This window comes from Apostichopus japonicus, chromosome 3 (genome assembly GCF_037975245.1).
Source record: "Apostichopus japonicus isolate 1M-3 chromosome 3, ASM3797524v1, whole genome shotgun sequence".
Taxonomy (NCBI): Eukaryota; Metazoa; Echinodermata; class Holothuroidea; order Aspidochirotida; family Stichopodidae; genus Apostichopus; species Apostichopus japonicus.
Window position 1 is genome coordinate 2,834,039 of NC_092563.1, and position 25,955 is coordinate 2,859,993.

At 38.4% G+C, this 25,955-nt stretch overlaps 1 protein-coding gene and 1 non-coding gene across 4 annotated transcripts in view; one reads left to right on the forward strand and one right to left on the reverse strand.

Annotated features, from left to right (window-relative positions):
• The window catches only part of LOC139960075 (phosphorylase b kinase regulatory subunit beta-like), a 51,098-nt gene extending 25,143 nt beyond the window's left edge, over window positions 1–25,955 (forward strand). For all 3 annotated transcript variants that reach the window (XM_071958136.1, XM_071958145.1, XM_071958155.1), the window contains 13 exons: window positions 5,197–5,343; window positions 7,438–7,626; window positions 13,049–13,131; window positions 13,904–14,050; window positions 15,447–15,573; window positions 16,295–16,421; window positions 17,066–17,214; window positions 17,607–17,809; window positions 18,449–18,503; window positions 18,955–19,105; window positions 20,188–20,357; window positions 21,197–21,271; window positions 21,984–25,955. In XM_071958136.1, coding sequence (XP_071814237.1) covers window positions 5,197–5,343; window positions 7,438–7,626; window positions 13,049–13,131; window positions 13,904–14,050; window positions 15,447–15,573; window positions 16,295–16,421; window positions 17,066–17,214; window positions 17,607–17,809; window positions 18,449–18,503; window positions 18,955–19,105; window positions 20,188–20,357; window positions 21,197–21,271; window positions 21,984–22,172 — 1,812 coding nt within the window. In that variant the 3' untranslated portion in view covers window positions 22,173–25,955. The remainder of the gene's footprint in view (window positions 1–5,196; window positions 5,344–7,437; window positions 7,627–13,048; window positions 13,132–13,903; window positions 14,051–15,446; window positions 15,574–16,294; window positions 16,422–17,065; window positions 17,215–17,606; window positions 17,810–18,448; window positions 18,504–18,954; window positions 19,106–20,187; window positions 20,358–21,196; window positions 21,272–21,983) is intronic.
• Window positions 3,148–3,219, reverse strand: Trnaf-aaa (transfer RNA phenylalanine (anticodon AAA)). Its single transcript has one exon. It is a non-coding gene; the product is annotated as a tRNA-Phe (tRNA).

The window sequence follows — 25,955 nt, forward strand, 5'->3', positions numbered from 1 at the left end:
AAGGCCATTGATTGAGAGCGCAGTTTTAATTTTGAGTTTTTAGTATGTAACAGAAGGAACAGTATGTAAGTATCGCCCAGCCCTCATTTAGTATGACCCTTTCCAAGTGAATATATGACTCTGAGAGACTAAGAATGGGGATAGGCCATTTGAAATACCAACACTCCCCCACAGTGCTCTGTACCTTTCTATAGCTCTATTCAGTGATAGGAAATTGGTATCAAAAGGCTGGTTGAAAAGTGCATCTGTGTAGGATATGGTTGATTGAATTAAGGTGGTTTTCTACAAAGAGTTTTTCATAATAACATAACGCGTGATGCATTTTCATTGTCTACCACGGGAATATTTCTGCAGTTGGTAACGTGTGACAGGGTCTGGCAGATCTGATAATGAATTGTGTTTACATCAGTTACATTTTTATAGCACATATTCAAAGTTTTCCATACAGTTATGCAAGTCAATAAAAACGTATGCTACTATAGGAACTCTTCATTTGTCATTCACCTTCAAAAATCCTGGGTTGGATAGAGAAGTCAGGTGTGGGGGGGGGGGAGATGTATAGGTCAGTACTGTGTGTATTGTGTAGGGTTAAAAGTGCTTCAAGTGCACTTTTTTGTCAAGGTGGTATTGTTGTTGAAAAGTATGACAAGAAGATAACTGCTAGAATCATCAATAATTTACAAAGATTATAAAATATCAAACCTCAAATCTCGCTGAATTTGCTCGTAAATGAAAGAGTAAAAACTAAAAGGAAAAAAAAAACCCAAAGAAAATGGTACCCTGATTGTGTTTTGTCCTTTCCAAGTCAAGTTCATCAATGAGGTTTTTAGAAAGCCATTATTAGAAATAAATCCAGGCAATATATTTGATCTGGTATTGCATAGCAAAAAGCTATGCACAAAATGCTGAGTGTTATAGTGCTATCAGCTTTGAACACAGGAACTACCATGTAGTACTCTTTTGAGAGCGAGACAAACTGGAAAGCCTTCAAAACTGCTACACATACTTTCGAATGCTAAAGTATTCCCCGAAACTCCCTCTGATAAAACTTAGCCAATTTAACGGGTAATATCCAGTTCATTCCACCTAGTACTGTTTGCTAATGGGTTACCAGTCTGATCCTGTTTTGAAGACTGTTTTGAAGACACACCTGTTTTCATTGTTATAATTGTTATGTTTACTCTTATTGTATATTGTGTACATATCTTTCACTTTCTTTTGTACAGCGCGGCGAGACTTTATTGTAAGTTGCGCTATATAAGAACTGTGTATTATAATTATTATTATTATCCTGACAATTTAGTTACTTTTCTTTCACTTTCTTCATTGTTCTACAGTTCAAGGTGTAAAGCATTTATGAAAATAGGTCACCTGTCAAGGGAGAAAAAAGGAAAAGGAGTGCAAATATTGACAATTTGTAATGACCTCTTCTAGAGTTGTGAAGATTGACTTAATGATAAATGTTACATACTCTTACATTGTCCCTCCCCATCCTTCATTGTCCCTCCCCCTTTTCATTGTCCCTCCTCCTTCTTTATTTTCCCTCCTTTATCCCTCCCACTCCTTCATTATCTCTCGAACTCCTTTATTATCTCTCCCCCCCTTCATTGTCCCTCCTCCTTCATTGTCCCTCCCCATCTATTTTTGTCCCTCCTCCTCCTTCATTGTCCCTCCTCCTTCTTTATTTTCCCTCCTTTATTATCCCTCCCACTCCTTCATTATCTCTCGAACTCCTTTATTATCTCTCCCCCTCCTTCATTGTCCCTCCTCCTTCATTGTCCCTCCCCTCCTTCATTGTCCCTCCTCCTCCTTCATTGTCCCTCCTCCTTCATTGTCCCTCCCCTCCTTCATTGTCCCTCCCCCTCCTTCATTGTCCCTCCCCCTCCTTCATTGTCCCTCCCCCTCCTTCATTGTCCCTCCCCTCCTTCATTGTCCCTCCTCCTTCATTTTCCCTCCCCTACTTCATTGTCCCTCCTCCTTCATTGTCCCTCCCCTCCTTCATTGTCCCTCCCCTCCTTCATTTTCCCTCCTTCTTTATTTTCCCTCCCACTCCTTCATTATCTCTCCCCCCTCCTTCATTATCTCTCGATCTCTTTTATTATCTCCCCCCCTCCTTCATTGTCCCTCCCCTCCTTCATTGTCCCTCCTTCATTGTCCCTCCCCTCCTTCATTGTCCCTTCCCGTCCTTCATTGTCCCTCCCCTCCTTCATTGTCCCTCCCCTCCTTCAATGTCCCTCCCTGTCCTTCATTGTCCCTCCCCCTCCTTCATTGTCCTTCCTCTCCCTCCTCTATTTCCCCTCCCACTCCTTCATTATCTCTCCCCCTCCTTTATTATCTCTCGAACTCCTTTATTATCTTTCCCCATCCTTCATTGTCCCTCCTTCATTGTCCCTCCCCATCCTTCATTGTCCCTCCCGTCCTTCATTGTCCCTCCCCGTCCTTCATTGTCCCTCCTCCTTCATTGTCCCTCCTCTCCCTCCTTTATTTCCCCTCCACTCCTTCATTATCTCTCCCCCTCCTTTATTATCTCTCGAACTCCTTTATTATCTTTCCCCATCCTTCATTGTCCCTCCTTCATTGTCCCTCCCCATCCTTCATTGTCCCTCCCGTCCTTCATTGTCCCTCCTCCTTCATTGTCACTCCTCCTTCATTGTCCCTCCTCTCCCTCCTTCTTTATTTTCCCTCCCACTCCTTCATTATCTCTCCCCCTCCTTCATTATCCCTCCCCCTCCTTCAATTATATTCGACACTAAGTATACTTTGAGTGGACTTTATTATTAATGACTCGTTAATTTGGAGTAGTCCAAAGATCGTAACCGTATCTATTGATTGTACAGAGTGCACAGTGTACACTTGGGTAATACGCCCTGAATGACAGTTATACAAAGCCTATTTATACGCATTCACACACCAGTGAAATCACTGTGGTACGGACTTCAGTCTGTGACACAAGATCGGGGGGTTCGAATCCTACCTTCGCCTGATGAGTCCCAAAAGGACGAAACCGGTCGTGAAGTGGAATTTTTCTGGTGTGTTGTTCTTTATTTATATACTATATATTTGTCATACCACTTGCTCCACATTCATTTCTTACGTATAATTGAAATCGTAGTGAGTTGGAAAATCGAGGACAGTGAAAAACCTTCCAGCCTCCACCGGGATTCGAACCCAGGCCTCCCGCTTTTTATGCGGACACCCAAACCACTAGGCTATGGACGCTGATTGTATGTCCAGAGGTTCTATATATATACCAACATCAGTCAAGAGTGTAAAATCAGACATTTAAATGTTTCAGTGACGAAAAACAGATGTGAGGGGGTCATAGAAAAGCGGTGATTTTTCGAAATATGAAAAATTCATGACATGTTTGGCAATACCACACCTTACAAGCGATCACAGTCATTGTGGAAATCAATGTACAATAACACATTTTGGGGGCTGGCCCTTAAATACAAAGCCATTGTAGGCATTGAATAGTAGCATTCACAGAAGATTGCCAACAGTATTTTTTTTTGTCTATTGAAATGTGATTCTATTCAATTCAAATCAGGAACACACATTGTCAACTTGGTGACCATAAAAACTTGGTTTGATTTTTCAAGCTCCAGCTATTACCCCCAACTTGAACTTATCTTATAAAAAATTACTAAAATAAAAACTACAAACTTTTCTTTCCATGCCACTACAAGATTCTTACTGAAAATTCAGGAAAGTTTCACCGAAGGGGATGAATTGAATGTGAATCTTATTACTCATAAACACTTTACCATTTCAACCCAATGTAAGATTCGTTCCTTCATAATGCGGCTGTTTTTGTACTTTTCAGGTTTATTTGCAGTCAATGTGATTAATACTGGTCTCTATCTATGCAAGTGATGAATTTAGGTATATATAACTTGCAGAAATGCCTCTAAAACCCAATTATATCTCCTTATTTTTGCCACTCGAGTTTGTGTGTTGTACTATTTAAGTATTTCACACTCAATTAAAATAAACAAAACTTAAGCCTCTTTCTTTGTATGGGGTACTAGGGTAGCTGAAACAATGCAAGAAGCTGGTTTTTGTTCTAGAGATAATTCCAACATTTTCAATTGATTATCCCTTTCTGCAATCTTGAACTGACACTTAAGAGAGCCATATCTGCTTCTCCTTGACTGTATTCTGGGTGCAACACATATACTTCTGGAGAAGGAAGGGGGGGGGGGAGGGTGTAGGGTTGGTCTTTAGCAGAATATTACAATACTTCCTAGTGTACAGTACTACAATACATAGATGCAATATGTATTTGTGGTACAAGCCATACAGCTGAAAATTTGTGATTTTTTCAAAGGTTTGCGACATATAGCACCATTTTGTACCTCCAGTACCAAACACATGTCACATGTTATCCCCCCTCTCCCCCACCCCACCCCAGTGTAATAATAGTGTTTAGTCAAATTTAGTCACAGAAATTTTTCATTTAAAAACAAAACAAATGTGTATCTTGAGGTGAACTGAGGTCAATGCATTAATGACATCATTGTGAACTGACAACAGTATCATCCCTCTTCACATTTGAGAAAGGAAAGTGGGGGGATCAGGATCTAGTATACCTCCCCCTCCATCCCCCACCTGTCCTGCCTTTAGAATCGTGCATGTCTGTGTGTATAGAGAAGTGACACAGGGGAGTAAATGAAAATCTCAGATCTCAAGATCCCAAGAGTATTTACACTACATTCTTGATTGCCATTTGCGATGTGAGAATCCTCCCAAAAACTGTGTCCACGGATTACAGATTCTGATCCTGAGTATGAGAACATTCACAATACAAAAGTTGTTCACCCTTGTGGTACCTGATCCCTCCCCCCTCCCCCTTTAACCTTTTTCAAATTGTGATCATGACAGTAAAGAATGGAAAGTTAGTTTAATACTTTTTGGTTTCCTGCATGGGAACACTATAGAGTCACTCTAACCGATCTCGCAAAATTATGAAGAGGAACGCTGGAACGCAAAGTCTGTAATTACTATAACGGATTGATTCGTTCAACACAGCAGCGTGCAGAAATGTTGTACTCAAAGCCGAAGCCAAAGTGAATTAATCAGGTCACACATCCGGATTCTATGCATGTTAAATTCTTCAATACCGCCAGCTTACCATTTGGGGAAAAATTTCATTTCAAAAGTTTCGATTCACAGTACTTTCTTTTCTTTCCGCAGAATATTGCCAAGGACATGACAGTACAGATGGTATTCATTACAGAGAGTGCAAGACTACAGTCCACCTTAGCAACGTACGGTATACAAACTCAGACACCTTCCCAACTAGAACCGATACAGATATGGTCGCCAAGGCAACTGATAAAGGTAACATGTGAAAGAAATTTAGTAATTCACATATATATGTATTCAAATAACTGAAAAAAAACACATTCAAGCATTGTGCCTCTTTCGACAATGTTATGGAAGATTGAGTTTTTTCTTCTCGCATCCATTCCTTTCATTTTAGGAAAACAATTTTTTCAGTCTTTTCTAAAGCAATAAAATTTTGTGTCATACTTACTCACTAATGGGAGGATGGTGGGTGATCATATCCAGCTATCTAATAGGCCGTTCCCACGAACGCGGGCTTGCTTCAAGCATACATAGGTAGAGTTAAAATTAAAACTGCAGATAAGCCCTGCAATTTGAACCCTCGTTTCAACGAGTTAACTACAGGCATATATAGCGGCATGATTGGGAAACGTCTAAACCGGGTTCCCGGGAAATATATCGCTATTTTGTACTATATTCTCAGTATCAATATACAGACACTGTTCTTCTGTTCATAATAACAGCACAGTTTTAAGGGTGTATTCAATGTGATTAGCATAGCATCAGATTTCTGTCCATCACTGTAATTAATACTTAACTGTCGAAAAACAATTTTATTTTAAATACCAGTTTCATGATTGCAAGTGTGGGCAAAGGATTTGATGTGGTCGTACAGAGCCTAGCTATGCCAGTCTTGAATTGATACGTCTGCAATATTGTGGGGGGAGGGATTACATTGTACTACCTGCATAGTTGGGATTGAATGACAATATAGCCTGAAGGTTTACAAAATAAGAGGCATTATCACCTGATAATTTGAGTTTGCATAGCAGTTTTATTAGTTATAAAACCTTTTGTCTCTTATAAAATCACTCTGGTTCCCCTTACAATAACTGCAATGCAACTTTTACAGTTGTATAGCAATTTTGCCCACTTTTGCTTGGCTTCTTTGTGGTGCAATACCTAAGATTAAAAATTATTCACTGAATAAATGCTAATTTGCATTTCCATAGATACACTACATTTACCAATACCCAAATAAAATATATTCCATCTGTTAGTCTACATCCAAAATGCTTTTGGTTATGGTTTACCTAAAATTAGAGCAAGAATTAAGTACCATATTTTGGCTTGCATTTAAGTTTCAACTCATATCAGTTCTCCCACTTGAAGTTCCCATCTATTTGTTTTATTTACGGAAGAATTTTTTTGAGTTTAATAGTGGCTCTGAATTATGATCACAGAGTGACTGCTATATTAGCAGGAGTGTATTGCATTTTAGAGCAGAACTTAAAAGGACAACGAAAGGATTTAGGTATCGAAGGCATGCACAATGTTGTTTCAACTCTGGAAGACACTCATCATGAACCTGACTCAAGTTGTATAAAATATTTATTTATAAGGTGTGGTAAATATCTAAAACTAGGTCAAGTGTTAATGGAATTTATGGCGTTCATGCATGCGGGGTGGTGTCGCGGGAGTTAAGAGAGATAAACGCAATCCCGTGCAGCTTGGAAGAAATGGTACTGGAGAATGGGGGAGGCAAACGATTTTCACCTGACCTAATTTTTCTTGTTAAGTATCCCCCACCCACTAGTATTTAATAAAAAATATGAAGAGAAGAGAAGAGAATGCATTCATTTTTTATGAATTTGATTCACCCCCTCCTTCCTCTTCTGAAGTTCTTGATTTTTATGCAATCGATCTTAATTCTCATTGGCTATTAATATTGGTTTGCAGTCAGTTGTCGCCACCTAATAAGTGGAAGAATTTTAGTTTAAGTACTTCAAGGGGGGGGGGGGGGGGAAGGGTGATAGTAAAGAATGTTAAATATCTGCTTTACAAGAATAGAGCCTTTTAGAAAATTTACAAAGTTTCTTTCTTCTCTCCATCCCTTGTCTACTAATCCTCTTACATCTATCTCTTTTGTGTTCACCCTACTCATAAACCTGTCTGTATTCTGTGTGTGTATTCGTCCCTTCTGTTACTGTAACTTGTCATTCAGCCACTGAGGAAGATCCTGATAGGATCGAAACGTCAGGCCCGCTTTAGTTTTATACCTATAAGGTGAAAAAGTTGCATCAAGGAGGATCACTAACATCATGTTAATTTTTAGCTTGATGTGTTACTTCTTGGTCTTTCTTGCAGCTGTTGGAGCGTCTAGGTCAAAACCCAAGGCTGGGACTCACAGGAAGGCCCCCGCGACCTATCGGAAGCATCGGAACGGCCAAACTGTACAGGGTCTTCGGTAACACGGTTCTGTGTTATCCGCTGCAGTTTGAACTGACAGATTTCTACATGTACCAGGATTTGGCCCTGCTGATCGACGATGTAAAGGTAACAGATAAATACCTTGTGATGAATTAATTCATTCATTCATCCTGTGGTGAATGGAGTGGGGAAACCTTGACACCAAAAAGAGAACAATGGAAGTTGTGAGTGGGTTTTTTCAAAATAGACCAACAAAAGGGGCAGCAATTTTAACGGTGAGGGTGTTTATGAAGTTAAGATTAGAGGGGTTAGACTCTAGACTCTACTTACCGATCTAGTACCCAATGACCTGTGAAGAAGTGACTCTCCATTGTTGTCTGCCTGCCTGCCGATGCCGTGTTTCTTTCTTTCTTTGTCTCTTTGTTGCTTTCTTCTTGTATCGATTGTTGGCATTATTTATTAATAAGCAAAATGAAAATGAAAAAAAAAGACAAAGAGGAAAGAACTTCTTGTGCGGTTTTGCAAAATCCAATTGCTAGATCATCTACATGGTGGTGACTAAATATCACAACAACCAAAAACAATTGGTTGTTAATTCTTTGTTGCATCTCAACTAATTTTTGGTTGAGAGGCTTTGAATAGATCTGTATTATTGTTAAAGTCAATTCTTAAAAACGTCTGTTTAGATAAGGTCATAAAAATGGGGACAAATATATTTTGATATACTACCAAAGGATTTTGTGAAAAAAATTTACAGTATGATATGTTGTGGTTGATTTTGTTGGAAAATTTGCTGGAAATTTTCTGCACAGATCAATAAATCGAAACCACATCCTCATATCATTTTTGTTTGACGATATATATATATATATATATATATATATATATATATATATATGTATATGTATATGTATATTTATATATATATGTATATATATATATATATATATATATACATATATATATATGAATTTTCATATTTGTTGATATTTTGTGAATGTTTCTGGCAACAGCAGAGTGAATGATGTCATCACAACCATTCAGCTGTAAAATATGTTTTTTTTTCTTCTTTTTCTCAATAATACTTAACTCACTTATTTCCCGATGAAAATAATATTTCTACAAAGTAAAGTTACATTTTGATGAAATCGTAATTACAGAGAACAACGACAGCCAAAGTAAACTAAGTTCACATTTTTAAGGATAAATCAACAATAGGAACAACAGACCACCCACTGTGATCCACAGTCTTTCAAAAGTATCGAGGGAGGGGTTTAACCTGCCAAACAGGTTTACATTCCATCGACGACCATATATGAGTCAGGGAACAAAGGGTATTGAGATTGAGTTTTCAACCGTAACATTGTATAATTATTCCTCACTGTTTCATTATCTGCCAACGTAATAAGCCTATTAACCAATTAGTCACATGCTTTAGATAATACAACCATTGGGCACTTTTTCTACAGTTAGACCCACTGAATGTTTCACTCTGGTGGTTGTAGCTCTGAGCAGTACGAATACTGTGAAAGTATTTATCCTTATGTCAAAGAAATTTCTTGGGAGCGGTTTTTAATGTTTTAAATGATTCAACAAGACATATTTGTGTCTGTTTGCACACCTGTATGATGAAAACACTGCATTACAATGATAATTTAAAACTGATTAAAGGGACATATCAGTGGTAGAAAATTACCATCTCATCTCAAAGAGGAAAAATATAGTACCCAATTAAGCCGAGACGCTATCTCATTATCTTGTCTGTCCTAAGTTGGGATATTGTTGATTGAATGTAACCCTATTTTTTGATTGGGGGCGAAACCCTCGGTTCATTCCAGGTTTTGGCCTGACCACAGCTGGGTGGTTTGTGATGTCATCACATGACAATCGTAAGCTTCTGTTATAGGATGAAAGCTGTTTGAAGAATCGCTTAATTCTTAAAACAATAACTTTCCCTAAATTCAGTTTCAGTTTATCCTAAAAAGACTGTGGGGTAACATTTTCTTGAATACTAATCAGTACTGGAGAAGAACAAATTACATTGTATACAGTGGCGGCATCATAAATTACATAGTGGCAGGGAAGCAAACGTTTTGGGTGTGAAGGGAGTCTTGAAGTGCAAAAATACACATCACATGGAAAATTTAGGGGGCTAGAAGACACTTATAACCCCCCCCCCTCCCATAGCCCATCCCCACTGCCACTGATTCATGTAGCTACTACAAGTTGTGAAACTCTAAATTCATTTATGAAAGCTTGGGTCTAATAATTATTGATAAGGCAACATTTACACTGTCTTAATATGACAGTGTTGTAGGCGCTTATCTATTTACAGTATGTTACGCTTTTTTTCTTTCTGTGGTAAACATCTAGCTTACAACACAAGAGTTCTTACCATTGGTGACGTAAATGGTAATATTAAGTTTTAGATCTAGTCAACATTGGCATTTGGTGGTTTTGGAAGATTGATCTGCAAAACTTGGAATTATTCCTATATACCATTCGTGTTTGTTCTCTTAATCACCTTTTCATGGCTGTATACAATGTTATTAAAAGTACCGACACGTACCAAGGTAAAATTAATTAACACGTAAGCACTCAAATTGGCATGCAGTGTGGTGAATTGTCTGAAGAGTCTTAGTTCTTTGAGTGTAAGTCTCCGTTTCCCTCAATATGAAAAAAACAACAAAAAATCCCTTCTGAATGGAAATGGACACGTAGGCTTTTCCATACAATTATAACCCATTGTTTTCATTTGCATAGACTGCACTTTTTCATAATACCACCCACACAATTGTTGTAATGTTTATTGTTTGTGGGATTTGGGTTTTGGAATCTATATCTGTACTAAAAAAAAACCCTTTATACCACACAGGTCTTTTGTACATTCTCGGTAAACTTTAACACACTACATGCAGTTTATATAACAATTACACAATAGCACACGTAATTTGATAACCACAACAATGATATTGTTCCTATCTTACAGTAGTATCCGGTAAATCCTGGTTAAATCCTGAGGGTGTCATGGTCAATTGCAGGGTTTGAGCACCCTCTGCCCAGGTGTATAAATGGGGACCACGTTAGTGTGGCCCACTGAGGGGCCCCAGAGCGACCGTCTGAGTCGCGCAAACTTGGGTGTGTGGGTGTGACAAGTTACCAGCAACACAGGGTTAATTGTTGTTACAGTCGTGTGAGAAGGCTTTGCCTTGATACAACAAGACTGTAAACCCTGAAATTTTAACTTTTTTAACCTTGACATTTTTTAGCTTTTTAAGTTTAATTATTCTCAGACATTGCATATTGTTCAATTAGACAATTAAATAGAGTCAGTGTGGACAAAAGGCTCTTAAGGGTGGCTGCTGCAGTAAATAGCTTACTGAAGTTTTAACCTGTGTGACCAATCTTTGAATTTCTAGCATTATAGGCCTACACAACAGGACCTCTCAAAAAAAAAAAAAAATTGATGCAACTACAAAATACTGATAAAAGGGAAAAATGATCCCAAGCATCATTATTCAGTTGATTTTTTTATGCTAAAGTCTCATATCAATGGAGCTCACTAGCTTGACTAGCTATGTAACCTGATTAATAACATTGTGTTCATGGGTAAGACACTCTTGCCTCTCTTCATCCAAGGTTTTTAAATAGAGAACTGTGCAGTATAACTTGAAAGTATAGTTGAGTGCCCTGAATTATGGGATACCACCTAGGGGAGACGCCCTGAATTATGGCTGTACTCCTATGGGATACCACCTAAGGGAGACGCCCTGAATTATGGCTGTACTCCTATGGGATACCACCTAAGGGAGACGCCTTGAGTTATGGCTGTACTCCTATGAGATACCACCTAGGGGAGACGCCCTGAAATATGGCTGTACTCCTATGGGATACCACCTAGGGGAGACGCCCTGAAGTCCCCAATGGGTGACACCCTGAATTATGGCTGTACTCCTATGGGATACCCCTAAGGGCAGACGCCTGAATAATGGCTGTCCTTTTATGGGATACCCCCTAGGGCAGACGCCTGAATTATGGCTGTCCTTTTATGGGATATCCCCAATGGGTGACGCCCTGAATTATTGCTGTACTCCTATGGGATGTCCCCAATGGGTGACGCCCTGAATTATTGCTGTACTCCTATGGGATGTCCCCAATGGGTGACGCCCTGAATTATTGCTGTACTCCTATGGGATGTCCCCAATGGGTGACGCCCTGAATAATTGCTGCACTCCTATGGGATGTCCCCAATGGGTGACGCCTGAATTATTGCTGCACTCCTATGGGATGTCCCCAATGGGTGACGCCCTGAATTATTGCTGCACTCCTATGGGGTGTCCCCAATGGGTGACGCCCTGAATTATTGCTGCACTCCTATGGGATGTCCCCAATGGGTGACGCCTGAATTATTGCTGTACTCCTATGGGATGTCCCCAATGGGTGACGCCCTGAATTATTGCTGTACTCCTATGGGATGTCCCCAATGGGTGACGCCCTGAATTATTGCTGCACTCCTATGGGATGTCCCCAATGGGTGACGCCCTGAATTATTGCTGCACTCCTATGGGATGTCCCCAATGGGTGACGCCCTGAATTATTGCTGCACTCCTATGGGATGTCCCCAATGGGTGACGCCTGAATTATTGCTGTACTCCTATGGGATGTCCCCAATGGGTGACGCCCTGAATTATTGCTGTACTCCTATGGGATGTCCCCAATGGGTGACGCCCTGAATTATTGCTGTACTCCTATGGGATGTCCCCAATGGGTGACGCCCTGAATTATTGCTGTACTCCTATGGGATGTCCCCAATGGGTGACGCCCTGAATTATTGCTGTACTCCTATGGGATGTCCCCAATGGGTGATGTGCATATGTGTTGTTCTGTTGTGTTGCGGGGGAGAGCTACTGCATGAATTGTGCCTGCTTGGGTGTGAAGCTGGGACAAACTACCAGTGTTCCTTTTGTTTTACAGCTGTGTGATGCCTTGCATGGCCCTTCAAGTTGATGCAAGTCTCTAGATTGAAAACTACTATTATAACATTAAGAGGAAGTGTGTTAAGATCCAGCTAGGATACTGAAATGGTGACCTCAAACTGGTACATACTACGATATAACTTGTAAGCATAATTAATGTCCTTTTCTATGGAAATGGTAGTAAGAAATCAATGGAAAAGAGAACTTCTACCTAGAAATGTGGTATAGTTACACTATACTCATTGAATTCTCTTCCTCAAAAGTTGTGAAGTAAAGTAGAAGTACTTTGACTTTTTAGAAGTTCAAACTTGTACGTGAAGACCTTCAGTAAATTTCCTAGGTAATGGGGATTAGTCCAGTCACTGAATGTTGAAGTCACTCCTAATAATAATAGTTCCTGTCACGCTATCTTTCAAAGTTATCTTTCAAAGTTAGCATTATGATGTTTTTTGCTGCCCCAATTAATTGATTGATTGAATTCTGAAGGATTCCTTTCAGGCGGTATCGTCTCATTTGGTGAATTACAATTATTGCATAAGTTTGATTTGTATTGTTTACTTGGTTTTCTCCAGAATTTAGTCGGGTTAGTGAGGAATGCCTGGACCATGTCTGGGAGACCCACGTTTTGTATTCTTCTACGAGAGGAACACTTTGAGTGAGTATACAGAACTGTCTTTTGTAAAAGAGGGGGGCGGGGGGGGGGGGAATGTAGGTTTTAGCTGTACATATGAGATATTGATTTTTGACCTTTTTTTGTGCAACTAATGAAAAAACCAAAAAGTAAAGGTGAATTTTGTCCTTTTTTTTTACATATTAATTGAAATCACAACAATTCTCCATTTTACGTTGTCATGTCAGTCCTGCAATGATCTATTGATACTCTTCTTTTGGTAAATCTTTTGGTCAAAAACTGGGGGGCAGGGGAATGGTGGGTGGGCAGTATATTCAACGAGAAAAAATACCACTCCCTGTCAGACTGATCAATGCGGCCGACTACCATTAAGGGAGGTACCTACTGTAAATACATACCTTGATTCTTACATATAAAGGTGAGGCTAGGCCTAGATTGACCTCCACCCAAACTGTCCTATGGTGACGCCAATAACACTATTGATGTTTTCAAGTTTATTAAGGTAACAGAATTCTTTTATCTTTCAGACATCTGTTTCTTAAACTTGCATGCAGCAAACATTTGCGTTTCCAGGTTCGAGCGATTTTACCTCGCAAAATGCTACTTTTAATGTAAATTACAGCAAAGTGGATCCCAATTATAACAAAATCCCAGTTCCAAGATCAGTCTTTGGTACTGAATACAATACAGAGGCAGCACCTGGCACGACCCGAGGTCCCCCGGTTGGAATCAGCTCAATAGTTTGTTTGGTATACCCTTTTGAAAATATGTTGTTTTTTTTATAAAAATTGTTTAGAGACTCAAGTTGCGACAAGATGCTCAAAATGTTGTCTGCGTTCAAGAGAGGAGTCTTCAATGGCATCAGGGTTAAAATTGGCAGATTGAATACCTTGGTACCTGCTTCGTATGTAGAACATTTGGATTTCAGGATACCCAATGAAAGGTAAGTTTAAAAAAAAACGTCTTCAGCTACCTACATGGTCATAACTACCCTATCAAAGGGGTGGGGAGGGAGGGAGGGGACTGGGAGAGGAGGGGTTTTGTTTCCTTAAGTGTATTATGAAAATGAGAATTTATATTTCTTTATCCCACATTTTCCCTGCCCCTTCCTAATTGAGTTAGGTCCACGGCTGTAGCAGATCAAACTTGAGTGTACAAGTTTATCTGTTCATGAATTTTGGGAGCAGTGTAGGTATTTTAGGAAGAAAAATACCATCTGTATTGATGAAGCTATATCCAGAATTCCAGAGAGGCTTAAGACATGTAACACACATCAAAAAGAACAGACGTTATATAAGCTGATCATGGTGGACAATCACATGGGGTCATAGGCGTACGGGACCATTTCAGTCTGGGGGGGCAGAACTTTTGTGCCCGAAAGTTCCTTTGACACTATCTAAGCGGAGCGCCACCATCGGTTGGCACGTAGTGTACAAGAAATTTTTTAGCAAGAAATGCCTCTCAGATTGCAGGAAATGGCCCTTCTGGGGCCTTGCAAGTTGCATCTAAACATTCTTTATTTTATAATCTCACGTTTTAGAAATTTACACTTCCACAAAACTGGTAAATTAGAAGAAGAAAAAATGGTAACATCACTTTGAAGGGGAAAAATAGGACAGTTTATTTTTCCTGTTAATAATTTTGGGCGATATTGCAAAAAGCGTGGTAGCCCTGATATATTAAATATTCGGGCATCATGCTGCTAAATAAAGAAATCATTAGGCCTATATTAATATTAATGACACAAAACAAATAACACAAAACGCTCTCCACGGAATTGTCGGGCAAAAATTTGAAAAAAATTCGGGCAAGTTACTGCATATTTATAAATATATTTTTTTCTCCTCTTAGGCTGCCCGAATTTTTCAGGACTTTTGCCCAAATTTCTTGTACTCTGGAAATTTGGGGGGCAGTCTGCCCCCCCCCCCCGCCTTGTACGCCTATGCATGGGATAGGATTTCAAATGAAGTCTACTCTAGGTACAACGATTAATGCTGAGCTAAATTTAGATATTCTCTTACGTAGCTTGTACCTTTGTGACAAACATGGACATTGTAATATGAACAAAACAAGTGTCAGGGTGAAATGAAACCATTCAAACCACTTCAGGAAGGAGGAATAATATTGAATATTTCACCGATTAATGTACTATCAGTAGTAGAGAAGGTCTGTAAAAGTGGTTTCAATTTGATCAATGTTGTCACATTTTGAGAAAGACTTGTTAATTTTTTGCCAGACATTGGTGAACAGACTTTATAGCAAACACATATGTTCTTGTAATCTTGAATGGTTTTATGTTTTGTCTCTTGAATGACTTCCTCCGAACTAAACTCGATCAGTACCCCGTTGACGTTCACCCCACTCCAGGATAACGACGGGGGGGTCTCACCCGCCAGGACAGTGCGGAGGAGACTGAGCTCCAGCCTCTCCTCGGCAGAAGATGATGAAGAGGATTTTGATATCAAGGTAAGTTTCCATGTTCGCAGTCTGCCAGTCAGCCTCAAAGGATGTCCTAGATTTAAAGATCATATCGTGTATTAATTTGGTTAGATTCACTGCGAGTCACTTTTGTAGGGATCTTCTCAGATGGGTCTCTTAGTGAATCGGCACTCCGGCAATTTTTCCCAAAGTACCATCTCTGCATTTTTCTGACAATTCTGATTTAAAAAATCCAAAACTTTGAGAAGTGATTGAGGAAAAACAATTTAAATATCTTATAGAACATTTATAAATCAATGAAGAACTTGAGAAAAGGTGACTTCCTTTCTATGCAAACAGTTGACAAGTTTAATTAGTTGTCAGGCCCAATACATTATTACTTTCTTATGTCCTAAAACAAAGGAATACTTTAATACTGAAGAAAGAAAACAACCTGTTATCTTTATGTCACTACCACATGTGTTCTTAATCCCAAGAATTTAGGGGTAAGAACAATGTCCATAGTATTTGCACTTTCCCTCGGTAAAAAAAAAATAGAGTAAATATTCTTTATGTATTAGTTTTGGCATGAGAGTCTATATTACCTGCTTATAGTTCAAAGAACTAAAGAGAAAACAATTAAGAAAGAACAGACAGATAGTTTAGAAGTTTTTCCTAAACAATGGTTAGACTTTTTGGTGCCATTTAGTAATTTAAGAACTATGTAGTTTACTGTTACCATAAAACTTTGATAACTTTGTTCATTTAGCATTACAAGAGTAGACCTACCTATGAGCTTCATCAGCAGTACCATTCAATAAAGAGACTTCTGTCTCAAGCAGAGATGTTGGCTCTTATGTCGGAAAGAGATGGTCTCCACTTTGAACTGGATGGAGGTGAGTGAATGCTGGGTAAATTATGCAAATTAAGAAGAAAGAAATTTAGTCATGTTATGATTGTATTGATCGACCTAGGTCGATCAATACAATCCTCTATCATCACTGTAACTTAGATTAGCATGGAGATAAAATATAATTAGGAAAAAAACAATCATGTAATTAATGTAATAATTTCTTTTAATACTTAATGAAATCAAACTCATTATGGATTATGGATAAAAATTGATGTGCGTGGTGATAGAGAGAGGTTCCATCGCAACTTAGAGGCCCAATTTGTTCTCTGTCAAATGGTCAATGTGAACAGTTGTCTATGCAATGAAAGTTTTAGAACTCAAATGGAATTGAATCAGGAGATGGCATGTGAAGGGTGTCTTAAGTGTGCCTGAAGTCAAAGGTGTTGAGTAAAGTGCAATAGGTTCAGTGACAAATATTTGAAACTTGTCAGTCAAGGAAATAACTGCTTGAATATTTTGTTCATTGAACAGATCATTTGTCATGTCGTACAATCAACTGCAGCAGCACTACCGTTAAAATAGGGATGACCTGTTCTCTGTCTTGTTTTTGTTGTTGTCTATTTGTACAAGTGTTGTGTAACAGTCAGCAATAAACTTAACTCTGCTATGATATCTTCCTTTCCCTAGCCACGCTGCAGGAGAGACTGGAGGCGGTAGCAGTGAAAGCGCGCATTCAGAAAGAATGGTCGACGCAGAGGTATGTCGCTAGCATACTGAGAAAGGCGGTGGACAGTCTAGCTCCATCCATAACCACCATGCTGGTCAGAGGGAAGTTTGTGAGTACCTTAAATTACAGAAGCTGGTGGCATTTGAAGGTCAACATTTGTTTCAACAAAAGCCACACAAATATTAATTCTCCAGTAAATACTCAAGGAAAGTTGATTATTTATCAAAAATTAAGACATTCTGCTAGCATTGTTAAAGTGGCAAAAAAAGGACTTATGTTGGTTATCAAGTAATTCATAATTCCAATTCTGAAAAATTTGTTCCCCAGGCAAGTGTTCATAATATTAGTATATATATATATATATATATATATATATATATATATCTATATATACTAACCACATACAAAAGATGGGGAGAGATCTGAAAGCCTCTCAAATCTCATATTCAGATAATATTAGGTAATATTAAAAAGCCAACATCATTTACATCTTTTTTGAAGGTATCTGTGGGGGTGTTTGGTCATGAAGAAAAAGTCTTCATGAAACCGGTGTCTCCTGGTGAACTGCTGGATACCATCTTCAACCTCTGTCAACCGCACGACATTTACGAGCCAGTGATTCACCAAGAGGTCATCATCGCCCTCAGTAAGCTCATAAGCAGTAAACCAAAGCTCTTTGATGGAATTCTCAAGATTCGAGTGGGGTAAGCGTGACATTTATTGTAAACTTTTAATTAAAAGACAAGGGAAGGGGGCAAAATGTATCATATTTCACCTCCTAGAGTAATTGCTGTAATGCATGTTGCCTGTACGAAGGAACACATGTGCTATTATTTGCATATTGAATATTCATGACACATTACATTACTGTAGACTTAAAGACTGGTGCTGCTGATAATAGCCTACAATATGAGGTTTGATTTTGAAGGCGTCCTTCGTGTGTGTTGACGAGTGAGAGCGTGGTGGCCAATTGGCTAAGGCGTCGGACTTTTGATCCAAGGATTGCTGGTTCATTACGTTGTGTCCTTGGGCCAGATGCTTTATCTCAATTGCCTCTCTCCACCCAGGGGTTAAATGGGTACCTGTGAGGTATAAAACTTGTCATTGAGTGCAGAATATAACTGCAGCTGCTTGGGTGGATTGACTCTGAGACCTGGTTATCATTGATCAGTAGTAATATAACGTCTGTATTAAAGCGCTTTGAAATCTATCGCTGGTATAAAGCGCTTTATAAATGGAATATTATTGTATTATCATTATTATCATTATTAATGTGGTGAAGAAGGTTTTGCCCCATTGTGTCACTGTTAACATTACCTACTACTTCTTTGATTGACCAACAGTTGGCTAATACAAGCAATGAAGATGGAATTGAGACACTCATGGCGTATGAAAGATGTAAGTCCAATACTTGATATCGACATCTACGTATATATTCAATCGGTGGAGGTACACACCAGAATGGATGATGAAATAATGTATTCAACTCTTTCACATAGAATTGTTTGTTGTGAACACAAAGTATTGTCAGACCCAAAAATTTGCCTTTTTCACACACAAAAAGGAGATGCTAGTCTCAGTAGTATGGCTTGACCAAGGATCAGCCGGTCAGCTTAGCCTTCTCGGTCCGTATATGTACACCCAAACACCACTGCATATGTGAGTAAGTGGTCACGGTGAGTATTATGGGATATGCATGTAAAAAGGTCAAGTCGCCTGATTCATCATGGGCAGTTTTTAAAAGTTTGAATTAAGGAAACAGAAACTAAGTTTTTTCTGGAGTCACACAGTCAGGCTTTTCTTCATCTCTTTTTATCTGTTGTTCCTCTCTATCCCTGTTTCGTTCCAGCTGATCCACAGTTTACCACCTAGCCAGTTGACTCAACTGTTGACCTTTGTCCTTGAGGTCAATATGGCAGACCTTGACGATAGAACATGGCTGCAAAAGCGTCAGTTTATGGGTGCCCTCAATAAATGTCCTGCTGGCTTTTACGACAAAGGTTTGTTTTTCTTCTGTCATTACAAAGTTTAGGATACCTCGCAATCATACAATTGTTGATACAGTTATGTTAATAAAATACTAATGACGTTTCTGAAAATCTTAATGAAAAGCCTTCAGTCACTATTTAGGTTTGTTTGCAATGAAAGCGCTCTTCAATTTTGTTTTTCTACGCTTCAGCTCACGTAGATAAAACATTTCTTGATGGTCCACTTGAAATGTAATTTGATGTACAAGAGAGTGGTGTTGATTGGAAGGGGTTGTGCTACAATGCAAAGCTGATAACATGTATTAGAATAGTGTGCATTATCGTGCTCCAGAAATCAACCATTGTAAAATCTTAAAATTTTGGGGTGTTTTAAGTGATTTGGAGGGAAGAGCTAGGGGGAAAGGGGTCAGTTTGACCTCGGAAGGATTAATCCACATAGAGACGCGTGTTGGTCTGACTGAACCAAAGTCAAGAATGTGTTCTCCCGACTTGTTGGAAATATGTTTGATGAAGTTAGAATTGATCAAAGCAATATTGGGCTTTGACCAGACCTGCATTCGTAGCTGTCTGTAAGCTGTCTGTAAGTAATTACAGATCATTGAACTAACATGAGATTGGTACCCCCATTTAGGTTAGTGAGTTAAATGTACCTACCCATATGTAACATTACAGAATATCAAACTATAAAATGCTACTAGCACTGTAGGTAAGTTAGTTACACACCATTGAAATAATGTGAAAGTTACCTTAGTCTAGGTAATGGAGTACAAACTATGATGGTAAACGCACCTCGCTATGGCTAGTCTTAACTAATAGGAGGAAGTTGTCTTGAACTAATTGTCTATTGGCGATACTTTCTCTGTATTTGATTTGATTTTATTCGGCAAAAAATCATTCTTCATCTGCATACAAAAAAAATTTGCACATAAGATAAACATTTAAAATACAAGATGGGAATATACTTAAATGCATCAAAAAGAAAATAACATGCCAAGGATAACCCTTTAAGCTAAAAGCTTATGTAAGACATATCACTTCCATTTCCGATACATCACTCACGTTTAACCTGCTTGCATGGTGTCATTTTCACTCAGTATGGATGATCCTCGGACGCACCCCTGGAGGGTTCATCATAGCCAACCAGTACCTTCCACAGCAGCCTACATTGTCAGACATGACGAAAACAGATCTCAACTTTGCTCTGAAGATCGAAGAAATGTTCTGTCGAATTGCGCACTCAGAGTATAGACAAGTCATTGTAGAGGTAATATTCATAGAATTATTGTTATGATTGTAAAAAAATGCCTGGTCTATTTTTCCTTTTTTTGGGTAAAACTGATTGAATTTGGCACTCGTGTTTGTACTTTATTTCCTGATACAACCTCCTTGTCGGTCTAAATGCCGTTCTTCAAAGTCATCCTCTTCCAGATCCGAAACAGTTTGTCAAAGAATAAAATTCTGTAAGTTATACCTTTTTAGAGGATTTTCCTCGCAGTACCAAGAAAGCATGCTTTATTTACTAATATGATCCAGTCGGCACTGATTAAACCTCAAAGTTCAGAATGAAGATTATTGCACTGTGCAGGCAATTTCCTTAAAAGCAGAAGTTTTCACTAAAAGGTTCTTGGTAACATTTTTTTATATTGTTGTGAATTGTGTATTGGACCAATAACGGCACATCCAGAATCCAATTGTATTTATTATAAACTTCTCAAAATGTTTGTAGCTTTCTTTAGCTGTATTTATCTTATTGGGTAATAGTTTGATCAGTGGAAAAGCAGCTGCGGAAAAACCAAAAGGATCCAAAAGCATGAAACATGTTATTTGCCAGGGAAAAAAATGATCACTTTTGAAATATTCCTTCAGTGGACAGACGAGATTGTGTAGGCTTCAGTATTATTGCATTGTTGTGAACATTTAATACACTGCTGTTACTGAAGCCTATCACCTGAGGGTTTGTGAGGTCACAGAGGGTCGATCCATCAATGATGTATTCTATTTGAGATACCCACATTTAAATAATTCTGCTTATAATAGTTACTAAACTAAAAATTAATCAGTTACTCTTTTAGTTTTCATGTTTTCTGTCGTTTATTCTCACAGTTGCTGTTCGTGGTAGCTACTATTCTCGGCAGAAATCCAGAATTGCAATTCCAGCATACAGTCAACATGGATTCTGTAAGCAACTTTACCTTACTTTAGTCTTCTGTCTCCTCTGACTGTTAGGCAAAGATGTAGGTGCAGTTGATCACTTTGCTTATATGTAATATTCCTCAATTTGGAAAAATGTGGAAAGAATGAAATAATTTCCACAATTTTTGTCTCTTTGTTTTGGTACTCTGATATTACGAAATTGTTTCAAGATATGTTATCCTATAGATTTTGATATAATTTCATTGATCCATTTTCAGTTTTACAATTTTGAAATCTTTAATGTGGTGTGTGCTACAATACAAAGAGAGAGAGACCAGAGGTGGAGGGCAGTGGTGGTGGATAAGGTTTTCCCTATTTCACCTCAAAAAAGGAGGAGAAAATGTTGGGGCCTTGGGAGGGTTCTTACGTAGAGGTATTCCATCTTCCCTTTGTAGGAAATAATAAAGGGCACCTACATGAAAATTGCAGCAGATTTGGAGTTATCAATGGAAGATCAAATCCCTCAATTAAGAGACTGTTAATAATGACAAGTTCCTTTCTCTGCTCAAAATTGGAATAGCTAGGAAGGCCAAAGTTGAGGAAAAGTGTTGATGGTATGAGTTACAACTTGTTTTGGAAGGACCTAAAAATCCAGACATTTTCAAAAAATTTCAAATATTCCTGGGGCTGCATGTATAAGTAACTTAAAGGTAATTTTTTCTTTAGTTCAAGTCTTTTATTGTCTTTAAATACTCAGCTGGTTCACGAAGCATTTAACTTATTTCTGTCGGAGGAAGGACTGGAGAAGCAGGACGACATGACGCCATTTTACAATTCCCCACCGCACGGGATCAAAGGCACATCGAATTACCTGACAAAAGTAGCTGTCAAACATCTACTGAATTCTCCAATCGTCCAAGGGGATCACGCCTGTAAAATCAGTTAACGGAACCCGAAGCGATCGCCACGGACCATTCGCACCAAAAAGCATGTCAGTTAACACAATTTTGCCAGATTTTTTTGAAGAAGTTTGGTCTTGCGTTTTCTTGGGCTTTCTGGTCTGAATTGTATGTGTAGTCTGAAAATGGGAGTACTGACACATGTTTGTAGCTTTCCAATGAGTTTAATGAATCTGGAGAAACTATCACACAGTAAGTACGCGCGTACGCGCGTACCATGCACGGAGGGTCATGTGATGTGTTCCAGGGTGGTACTAATATACTACTCTCCCTATTACGCATGATGATTTCACCCAACTACTACGTAAATGTGTTTGCGTGCTTAGAGCAGCAGACGACACCCGTTACCTAGCAAGAACCGTGCCTGTAGCCTAACGTGATAGCTATATTCCCGTCGAGCAGCATTAGGCTCTGTTCCGTGGAGAATTCCGTGGTTGCACTGAACTAAACATTTCCCATTTCTACATTCACTTATAGCAAGTAGTAATAACTTTAGGCCATATGAGACAAAGCTTGCCCCTGGAGCTGTTTTAATAAGTAAGATCTATTATGTAGAAGGCCTGCCTTCATTCAAGAGAATAAGGTTGAACGTTAGCATATTAGCACTATTTCGTAGGCCTGAAGTACCAGTACCTCATTATGCCGTTAGTTCCCATCTCCGATCCGTCTTGGTGCAAATCTTTCACGAAGTCACAAGCTCTATTCTCGAACTGCTACAGAGAAATATCAGATTGGTACCACCGTGGAACACATCACATGACCCTCCATGCATGGTACGCGCACATCCAATTGACATGAATCCTCCAGATTCATTTACCTCAATGTAGCTTTCTAGTAATGACAGCATGCAATTACTTATATCTCACTACTGCCTGCTTCTTTGTTTTGATGTGGTGTTAATTAATGTTGAGAATTTTACAGCAGCAGCAACAATTGACAATGTTGTTGACAACATTGCATATATGACCACAGTGGCATAGGAAGGTACTTTTGAGTGGGGGGCTGAAGACTGATGGCCAGCCTGGGGGAGGGGTCTAAGGGGGACACCCCCTCCCCTTTGGAATTGTTGCATTTCCAGGTGGCCTCAGATGCAATTTGGTGCAATATAGCACACTTCAACACCCACTCCATTTTGTAAACTTAATTTTGTATTTTCACCTGGCCTTAGATGCAATTTGGTGCTCCAAATGAGATTTTTTTTCTCATTGGAAATGAAAAAGGGGTTTTCTGACTTGCGAACCAGGGGAGCGGAATGATACTTTCGCCCCTCCACATTTTTCACTGGGGGGGCTGGCGCCCCCCAGCCCCCCCCGGTTCCTACGCCCTTGTATGACCATGTTGTTCTGAAGTACTGACATGATCCCACGTACTGCATGTGTCTTTTTTAAATTCCCATGAAGTGATAATTTTGTGCCGATATTTTGTGCAATTCTAACAGATTGCGAAGACTGACATAAAGAATTGCCAACATGCAACTAGTGTGTGCTTCTGAGGTGCTTAGATCCCCATTTTTTGGGTCTTCTTTAATAATGGAGTGTGTGGGGTTTTTCCCGGGGGGGGGGTGTTGCATAGTATGATGGTATGAATTTTAATAAAAAGTGTTCACTGATGGATTATAGTTGTAATGCTGTGAATTTGAAATGTTTAAATGTAAAGGTTTCACTTTGGTTTACTTTTTTTGTACATCCACTAGTAGTGTCATGTTTACCAGTACTTGCCTCTGGGTTTTTGTTGTTTTTTTTTTAATTCGTTTGCAATTAATCACATGGAAACAATAGTTGGAAGGATTTATTAAAATATTCCAAATTTCTAACTTACACTCCATAAGATGTTGCAATGTTATATAAGAATATTTAATATGTGGATGATAGCCTTAAGTATTTGCAGTGGGTAGTTATTGTTTAATATTTTTGGGCATTCTTATTTAATCCTCAGCTTACCTCTAACGCTTTAATTTGCCCAAGTAAACAGTCTCAGTGATTTCTCCATTAAAAAAAGGGAGACCTTAAAATAAAATTCTTCCTTTATATTGCATTTTTATCTTTTTTTATTTTATATTTAAGTTGGACGGACATGAACAACCTTGCCAACCTTCATGATTTTCAAACTGAACAGAATGCCACTCAAAGTGACTATAAGAGATCAATTAAGCTTACAACCATTTTAGTACTACTCATACTTAATTAACATGTAATTAATGAAATTTTGTGTCTCATAAAGTTATTGAATATGAAATTTGTTTTGTTCTAATGTTTGAATTATCTGCCTAAATTTCAACTTTTCGGTAATCTTTGTGTACGTCAGTAAAATAATTGTGTGTTCAAAGGCATTCTTCTTTGTACACTGAATCCAACTCAGATCGCAAGTTTGTTTGACACTGTAAATAGTTCTTATTAATTCTTAAATCTTATTAAATAAGTATAAGATCTTTTTATACACCGGGCCAGTGAAAGATGATAAGATCGTGGCAACCGCCACCCCCCCCCCCAACTTATCGATTGTTAGCTTGAATGTTATCATAAACTTGGTTAAATTCCTTTAGAAATGACCAGCCTGCAACCTGAATGTGAATCCATCATTTTATGTTGTTTATCTCTAGATAAGAAAAAGATTCAAGTATTTCCTTCCCCAACCCAACAAAAATGTATAACACATTATATTCCCCCCTGTTTGAATTAAAAACGACAAGTTTTATCGAAATTTCGTTTAAAGAGGCTGAAATTGTATTGGAGTTGTGGTTTTCATATTAATACTAGCAAGGTTAAAGAATTAAAATCCTTGAGAGCCGATTTTTTTTTGTATTCGATCTGTAATTTTTAACAATTTTCTGAGTAATTTACTGACTAGGATTGCAATTAATGGAAACGAGACAACGGCCTAGATTCTTCACCAAATGATGGTCACTTGGCACCAAGTCAGTAACCAATCTGTTTCAATCTAAACACTTTCTTCACATATTTAAGCGTTTTGATAATCACGTTAATAGAAAGCAAACTGAAAACTTCAAAGTTAACATTCTCTTTGAATTCATTCTTTGAAATGAAACCTGGCTAGTCCAAGTAATTAGTCAAATTGTTAGAAGCATAAAAAAGAAGAAAATTCATCATAATCTACTCAAAAAGCTGCATTATGGAAGAAAAATTGCAAACATCATAGCATTATTTTTGCAATAAATTTGTTAGCAGCTCTCATAAACACATAAACAGGTAAACCTATTCTTTAGTTTTGCTATTGTGAGATCTCAATTTGCATTCAACATTATTTTTATGGCAGTTCCTGGTGCCCCTCATGCCCCTGCTATGGGTTTTTTATTTTTAAGAAATCCACATTGTGATGAACCCGATGGAAAGAGGGTCTTTGATATTTGCGACTTCCATTTAGTGAGAGCAGGGAGAGTTTATTTAAAAGTAGGAAGAATATTAATAGCACATCAACTGATTTTCTGCCATTTATTGGACTTTAGGCAATGGAGAACGCATGTAACAAAAAGCATGCTGTCAAAGCATGTCAGGGGTTTAGGGGTCTGCGTATATAAGAACCCTTTTATCATGGGGACACAGGGTGAAACCCTGAGTTCATGGCATAATTGTTTATTATGTAGTTTCTTGCCCAAAAAAAACGTTTTTCCAATGAAAAATGAATATGCAGTGTTAGTTCCAGGCTTTGTTTGAAGAACTTTTGCAATATGTTTAAATTTTGCAGCTAATATTATTTATGATTCTTTCAGAACTGATTTTCTTAAATATAATATAATATTGCTATTACTATTA